Here is an 8,914-nt window from a genome sequence, read left to right as displayed (position 1 = left end):
AACCTTCAAGTATTTGGCCTGTAAACTTTATGAAACTTCTGTCGGCAACTAAGGAGCCTTAAATTTTGTTGGTTCAGTGTGAGCAAGCCTTCTAATACAAGAATCCTAATATGTTAGAGGCTTGTTTTGATACATTATAATATTTTGATACAACGTATACTAACATTGGGATGGTGGGAAGGAGGGTTTGTTGGTGAATGCAACAACATATTACTTTTAGGGGTTTAGTTCCCCAAATATTCATTTGTATATTATTTAATAGGTTGTATATTATTCACAAACTATTTGTTGAATGTCTCCAACTTAATCATAATGAGAGAGTGCATGGATTGTACCCCACATGATCGCGCTTGTGTTGAACGAGAGCTGACATCTCCTCTAAGACCATACTTCATAACATCACATGATGTCTTCAATATCTTAAAACTTATACATCTGAGAGTATTTTGCTCTTATTAGTTCTATGTACCTTGCACCCAATGTCCCGAGCTTGCCTTGATAATCTATGATCATGTATATTCTTCAGTTTTGCAATATACTTGTATATATTCTTTATAATGTTAGTATCTCTTTGGGTTGAGCACAATCATTTCTAATTACATGACATTGTAAGATGTTCACAATTTAAAATTTCAGTTGTCTATGTAAGAGCAAATTTTTTATATTCTCTATTTTATTCCATGCACTAAGTGAGATATGGACACCAAACAATTCCACTGCACAAATTAAGACTTAGACCACCATAGCATCGAATAACATCCTTCTCATTTCCCCATCCGAGAGTATCACTTTGGTTGCCTTGATTCTCAAATATATATTAACTATTCCAACACACTTGAAGTCTAGACTCGTAACAGATATTCCCCCTATTTCTTGATGGAACATTAGTACCAAGGTATTTGAAGTTTTGTACAACTTGTATTTGTTCTCCCTGGAATATAAAAGTAAGGTAGAGTCTTGGTTGTATGAAATCCTTGTAGGGACGCGATAGTTCCATCTTATGTGGATGCCGACTGATTGAAGAAAGGGAGAGGACGACCATTGTTGGATGAAGGCTATTTTTTTTGTCCATGTTAGCAATTAGCCCATTGATTTAACAGAATGATTTAAATACATCGTGTTGCATATCATCAAAAGTATATGAGAATAACACAACATATCCACATCGAGAAATATAAAAATAAACTCTCCCATGCGTTTCTAGTGAGCTAATCTTTCTCGAGCAACGTTTTTACTATTTTTTCTAGTTTATCAATGCATAAACCAAAAGGTGTGGATGGATGTCTTTACTTAACTCCATGTTGCTCAAGAAGTACTTCAAGAAACCACTATTCATTTTCAATCGATATCTAACTTGCTCATACAATTGTGCTTTGATCTATATCATTCTTTTCCAAAGCTCACTCCTTGATAATGTGCCAAGGGCTTTCGTGAATATCACAAAACAAAAATATAGTGTATTCTCATCAAGTCAATTTTCTTCCATAATTGTTATTAATGTAACCTAATCATTGACAAATGGATTTTTTTCGTCCAAATCAACTTGACCTAGTGCTCATTTGTGATGATGTTCAACCCATAATCTAATCTTTTGTATTAAATTGGCCATAACCAAACCAATCTTTTGTTCATGATAATTTAATAGTTAAATACCAAGTCTTTACCTCCTTGATGGATTGCTTTAATCCAGATCCTGAGCCAATCTTCAAAAACTCTTGCTTGATAACTTGATCAACGATAGTCATTATTCATTTGCAAATATGTGTGGTCTTGTCCATTAACATTGCATTTGCCATTGTGTTATTAGACAAAGTTCAGCATGCATGACATTGTGGGGATTGGATTAAATGAAGATCCAACTGAGTCCAGAAACTCATACCTTTTCTGCCTGTTTTCCAAGATTAAGTAGAGTATCTATCTTTCTTAATTTGATACATGGCTTAAGGTCAAATTACACTAACCCAGTTTCTTTCACAACAACAATTCTCATCATTCCATATGGTCACTAGAACTCTAATACCATCTCCATGAAAGAGATCGTAACATTACTATCACTGATGCAACCTCCTTCGAGCAGCACTCAAAGCACTGGAGAGAATTTATAGAATAGTGGTATATCCAACAAGTTATAGAGATTTGGTAGTTCCGCAATATAATTAGTCAAAATGGCTGCCAGACAAAAAGTAGACAATTCACATGTACATGGTTCTTACAAGAGGCATATATATATATATATATATATATATATATATATATATGAAGTTCCATTGGGGGAACTTCATGTGCACATACATACATACACATTCCCAAATCCGTGAACGCAGTTATGGTTGTTCGATATACTTTCCACACCGACTCTTCTATGTGAGGTTGAGTCATTGGGTCTGATCCAAAGAGAATTCACTTATCAATGGCACAATCTTCTTCCCCTTAGAGCATACAGGCACACATTTGATTAGAGAAAAATGGTAGTTTAACATCACATTGAAGCACTTTCTGTCATGAACAGTAACACAATGTAGGAATAATGATATAGAGATTTGGCACCAATCTTCATATATGCCATATACTTTATAAGAGTAAATAAGAAACATCCAGACTACAACTCTAATCTGGTCTCGTAGTGCTCTTGTCTGTAGCTTCATCAGCTTGCTTTCGGTTAGAAACTTTAATTTCCAACAGCCTCTCCACTGGTGTCCTGCAAATTGGGCAGCGGCTCGATTGGAACCTCAAAACTTTCGCACATCCACTACACATGCACTATTCCAAAGAAAGAATAAAATCATATCATATCTGAAGAAAGCACAATGCATACAATAAACTCACAAGAACACAAGAAATAATCGTAATCCTAGCGTTTACATCCACATAATCGATTATTGATTAGCATTTATGCAGATGAAACACAACTGCATTATCATCATTGTTACTAAGGTTCCATAATAGGCTACAAATGATTGATCAACCAGCCAACCCATCACCAATGGAATGCATTAACTTGAAGTTATGATTAGTATATACAAGCAATGAGAGAAATTACCATGTGCCTACAAGGAAGTACAGTCGTGTCCCTTGGCTCCGACAAGCAAACAACACACTCCTTCCCCGAGTCATTCCCATGAGGACCATCACCACACCAATCAACATTCTCAATGCCATATATCTCTTGCAGCTCATACCTCACGCCATCCACATAGATGATCTGCTTCACAACTTTCACGACGAACTCATCTTCTTTTTTCTCCAACGTGGCATGAGTAGTTTGCGCATGAACCCAGTCAGGAAGTGGTGCATTGAGGGGTACTTCATCTGTTGGGGCGCAGCACTCGTGCGAATCTGATACTTTAGGCACTGTCTCTGTTCTCACAACGAGAGGAAAGATGTCTCCAATCCCTTCCTCCGAGAGCTCAGACTCATCAAAAAGGGACAGATTCACTCCTGTTCCAGGTTCCTGCCTGAAATTCTGCCCCAATCCTTTGTCGAAGGGAACGCGAATGGGAGTATACAATTCTGGCTTGATTGCATCCAGACTGCACCGATCGCCCTCTTTGGCAAGGAAGAAGATGCAAATCCTAGCAAAATATCAGGTTCCTTTCAGACATGTGATTTATACGTGAATTGAAGAGATGCAAAAGGCACAAAAATCATCTTACTGACCATCCAGCTGCAATGGCATCGAAAGAGAAGGCAACCAGGTAGAATCCCGGGTTCTCTTCATCTTTCTCGAGCCGTAGTGTCGACTTCCTGAGGTTGACATCGTTCTTTATGGTATTGGCTTTCAGATTCTCAAGCACAGGGATGGATACTGGCGGGGCAGTATTCATCATGTAGGTTAATGCAGAGGGTTGAATATTGACGACAAACTGGCCACTGCTTCGAATATAGCCATCCTGGTAAGGTTGCTGCGATGGGTAATACTGAGATAAATAATCAGCAGGAGATGTTTGGACGGGCCTGCCCTCATGGTTCTGCTCCTGGCGATGATGATGATGATGATGATTTCTCCATATCCTGCGCATTCCCTGAGCATTCCCCATAGATCTACCAAATTCCAGAGAAGGAAACGCGTATGAACTTTCAGTTTCTATGGACTAACATGGTAGTAGTAGATAGAAATCTCATTTCCATGGGCGTGTGAATTAGAATTAGACTGTCTGATCACATAACATATCCAGACATCACCATTGCGAGTTTGCTGCAGCAAACCAAGCAGAACACACTCGTGTAGACATTATTAGTTTGCAGCAGAATCGTGCGGGCATAACAAGCAGAAGCGGCATGTTGGCAAGAAAGACCAAACAACAGTGGTTATACAGAACCATGTAATAAGGCAAATGTGAAGGTAGGTTCAATGGAAAGACCTGGTATAGCTTGATTGGCTCTGCTTTCGCTTGGTTCGCCTGAGAAGGAGAAGGAGAAGGAACCCAACAAAAGGGAAGAAGAAGAAGAAGGAAGAAGAAGAAGAAGAAGGAAAAGGAAAGGAAGAAGGAGAATGGGAGAGAAAAGGCTCGATATGTGTGAGTCCCAACCAACAAACCAACAAACCACCTCCTCTTCCTCTTCCTCTTCCTCTTCCTCTTCCTCTTCCTCTTCCTCTTCAAACACAACAACAAAAAACACATGCCTTCTTCTCCTCTGACCAATGTCCATCCATCCATAACCTCTCTCTTGTCTCTATATCTATCTCTATCTCTGTCTCTGCCTTTTGCTCATTGACCCCTCTGTACCCGTACACACACACACCGAGCTTTGTGTGTGTGTGTGTGTGTGTGTGTGTGTGTGCGTGTGTGTGCATGCGCGTGTTTTGCTCGCCCAACCCTTGTGCGTACATACCCCATACACATATCGAGCGTGTTTGTCTGTTTTCGTCGTCACCGTCAACAACCCCTCTGCCCCGATACACACACACACAGCAAACAACCTGCGCTTCCTGCCTGCCCCCCTCCTGCCCCATTGATGAATCGCACACGGATGTATCACTCGCATGCATCTTTACCCCGTATCATATCAATGCGACCGCTTTGAAATGAGCAGGGGCGCCCCTTGCCATTTTGCATCGTCTGCTTGCTTGTCTTTTCTCTATCGCTCGTTCTTCTCGTTGCCATCATAGACATCGGCGTTCGTCTTCTTCTTCTTCTTCTTTATGGAGACACGTCCCTAACCCCATCTATCAAATCAAGGAAATTGTTGTTTGCTTTCATCTTGTGATATGGATGCAATGTCCATTTTGAGATGAGCATGTTTGTGAGATTTATGTTGTAGACTATATGTATATATTGTTCCCCTAGTGCATATCTTAGTTTTAAAAGACTACATACAACATGTTTAGACGCTTTCTAATCTTACCTTGTACATTTGTTCACACATCGTTCTTTGAAACACCTTTGCTACTATCATTTTCGCTTCCTTTGGCTCTAGGAAGATGATCTACAAATCCCTTCTAGAACTCGAACTACTAATTTCCATAATGGAGATGTCATTTCATTGCTTGTGCTATAAGGAAGATGATCTACAAATCCATTCTAGAACTCAAACTATTAATATCCATAAATGAGATCCACCACTTGGAAATGGAACCACACTATCAAATGTTGCAAAGTTGAATCTTTATCAAACATGTACCTGGAATTTAGGGTTCAAATTTCTTGTGGCCTTGAAAGGCAATTGACCCAATATTTGAGGACTATGAGCCAATAAGGTAATTTTGCGAAACCTAAGAAAAACATAGTGCATGGGAGGGTTGGAAGGTGTATCCATGTCATATTGGTGGTTGGATGACCTACAAAGCAATAGTGTGATATTAAAGCTAATTTGGTTTTTTGAAGGGGATTTATGTTTTACAAATAAAAAAGTGATGTTTTATTGTAGTATTGCTTTTGCTTCTCATCATTATTATCATGAGCATCAACATAAAATAGCAATTGTATATATGTTTAATACAATAGTCATCATGTCATGACAAGAGGGTGTGTTGACGGGGAACTTAAACCCATGAGTTGTGACCTCAAATATATATCTAAGCTTTACATAGTGTAGGTTGTAGCTTCTCTTATGTACTCAACGTCACGCCCACACACATATATTATTATGAGATGTCACCACCTTACACTAGCTAATGCACAATTTTAGATACATGTATATTACAATTATCAAGATATTAACTATAATTACACATCCCACACACTTGCAGTACAACTTTTATAATTTGAAGCGTCACACCCTCATCATGGTCCAACAACAATTGCAACCTGTGCCTTGATACTTTGAGTACATATAATCTTGCAACATAAAAAGTTGCTTAAAGTTATTGTATTATCATTATCAAATCGGTTCATGATTGTTAGAACCAAAACCCAAAGTCTAATTATAAACCTTCTCTTTATTACAAATAATCTTAGAGAAACAATAATAGCATGGAGGACTCCATGTCGCCTACTGATGATGTTTTTTAGAGATATTGAGGCAACAAATTGCAAAGATTGCCATCAACCCACAATTTTAAAATCACAGCTTAGATATTGAGGCTTATCATATTTTGTGGAAACAAATGCCTTAAATTTGGCATCAGTAGGTATATCGTATATTATAGCAAGAAGGAAAGGACCAACACTTTCATCCTATTGCTTTTCATTCCCAAAAGTTCTCTCCAACTAAGATAAACTATCCAATATAGTGACAAAGAGTTGTTGCCTATTGTGGATTCTCTTCGATCGTGCTGATGGTTTCTTAAAGGGTCCCCACTATTTTCTCAAGTCACCAAAATTTTGAATATTTCTAATCAATTAGGGTTTTAAATCGACGCCAAGCTTGTTCGCATACACAAGTTCTACCATTGTCAATATTGTAATCTAGGCGGCTTTCAGGAGTTTGTGAGATGGGCATCAGTTGACACCCCACCCACCAATGCCTCACTTAAGTTCTCTAGATTCGCAATCGAGGTTTTCAAGAGGTGCATTGAGAAGCTCGATTACGCTCTGAATTACACATTCATATATGTGTTAGGTAATAGGTCCCTTCGGATGGGAAGAGGAGCACGAGTCAAAGAAAAGGGAGAACCGAATCGGTTGATAGCAACTCGGCCGAGGCCGAAAAATCAAACCAATTGTTCGATTTAGTCGTGGCTGAAAGTCGAATCTGAATCAATTCAACTAATAGCCCAACCAGTTGAAACCGACTTGAGGTAATAGTTGTCAATAGAGTTAATGTGCCCTTGTGGGCTACATTTGTAAATAGCCCTGAATGTTGTATTAGTATAAATACATCTAGGGCAATCATTATGTGAAAAGAATCATCATCGTTGTATAGTTGTTGATGTTGGGATTTCGGTCCCTCCGGATGGGATGTCCGGAGATGAATGACGGCAAGCCCGGTTGCGGTTACGGAACCGGATGATGAAGAGTACCCGGCATGAAGCCGGATAAAGAGTACCCGGATACGGAGCCGGATGATGAAGACCCCGGTTACGGAGCCGGATGATGAAGACCCCGGTTACGGAGCCGGATGCTGAAGACCCCGGTTACGGAGCCGGATGACGAATGTACCCGGAGAGAGATCCGGATGCGGGGACATATTTGTGAATATGTTTGCCAAGAGCCCTTGAGGCTATATTTGTAAATAGCCCAAAAGTCATATGTGTATAAATATGACTTAGGGCAAACAGTTTTATGTTGTTGTTGCTCATTTTCTGTTTTCCACGAAGAGGGAGCGAAGTGAGAGCAGCCGAGAGAGTGTGAGAGACGAAGAGGTCGTTGCCTCAGTGTATTACCGCCGCCTGTGGCGAAGACTGTGAGCTCAAGGTTGTTGCCTTGTAGCTTCATCATTGTACATCTCTGCATATAGTGATAGTTGGAGTTTGAGGACTCCCGTGGTTTTTCCCACTTAGGGTTTTCCACGTAAAATATCCTGTGTACTCTTCTCCCCATTATCTTCGTGTATTTTGTAATTCCTGTTTTCTGAAAGTTAATCCTATTTCTCGGTTGTGGCCGAGCACTGCGTATAACAAATTGGTATCAGAGCGACGGTAACACAGAAAATGGAAGGCGGCGGTAGTGGGCCTCCTGGCATGATGGTGTTGAACTCACAGAACTACGCCGACTGGAAGATAAAGATGGAAGACCTTCTCATCGTCCGAGACCTATACGAACCGATCGACAATGCCGAGATACCCAAGGGGGTAATAGAGTCGGATTGGAAGCTCCTGAACCGGAAAGCCGTAGCGACGATCCGGCAATATGTCGATGTAAGTGTCCTGCAACATGTGGCGAACGATACGAACGCCTATGAGATGTGGAAGAAGCTGTCGGGCCTCTATGAGAGGAAGAATGCGTTGAACCGGACCTCCCTGATGAGGAAGATAGTGAACCTCAAGTACCGGGACGGCGAGAGTATGGTGGAACACGTAAGCACGTTCATGGGATTCGTGAACCAGCTTGCGGCGATCAAGTTCCCGTTGGAGGATGCAATGCAAGCCATCATCCTGATGTGTACATTGCCGGACAGCTGGGAGAACTTGGTGGTGACTCTCAGCACCTCCTGCACCGAAGATAACTTGTCCCTACAAACGGTAAAGACAAGTATTTTGAACGAAGAAGCGCGTCGGAGAGATAAAGAACCGGTTTCTGATCAGAAGATGCTGCTTACCGAATCGGATCGGGGAAGACAATGGAACCGGAGTCCGCAAAGACGGGAGAAGTCGGGGACCCGGTCGCAGTCAAGAGGAAGGCCAACATGCTTCCACTGTGGGAAGCCGGGGCACTTCCGGAAGAATTGTCGGCACTACCGAAAGGACAACGGAGCCGACGACACCGATTCGAAGAAGTCACCGGAGAGAAACGGTGCATACCGGGGAGCCACGGACCGGAGAGGTCCGGATCGGCGAGGGCAGGACCGGAAAGGAACGACGGCACTTGCGGCA

At 41.1% G+C, this 8,914-nt stretch overlaps 1 protein-coding gene across 1 annotated transcript; it reads right to left on the bottom strand.

The window, feature by feature from the left end:
• Nucleotides 1–2,204: 2,204 nt before the first annotated feature.
• LOC147858982 (putative E3 ubiquitin-protein ligase LUL2) lies at nt 2,205–4,055 on the bottom strand. The gene is made up of 3 exons (XM_087326571.1): nt 3,658–4,055; nt 3,041–3,572; nt 2,205–2,760 (listed from the first exon to the last, which is right to left on the bottom strand). The coding sequence occupies exons 1-3, from the start codon at nt 4,035–4,037 to the stop codon at nt 2,608–2,610; spliced, it is 1,065 nt and encodes a 354-aa protein (XP_087182697.1). The 5' UTR covers nt 4,038–4,055; the 3' UTR covers nt 2,205–2,607.
• Nucleotides 4,056–8,914: the final 4,859 nt, after the last annotated feature.

The sequence above is a fragment of the Azolla caroliniana genome, unplaced genomic scaffold, assembly GCF_043228905.1.
Source record: "Azolla caroliniana isolate FFs.n. ecotype wild unplaced genomic scaffold, voAzoCaro1.0.p SCAF_10, whole genome shotgun sequence".
Taxonomy (NCBI): Eukaryota; Viridiplantae; Streptophyta; class Polypodiopsida; order Salviniales; family Salviniaceae; genus Azolla; species Azolla caroliniana.
This window is presented reverse-complemented; position numbering and strand designations above follow the sequence as displayed.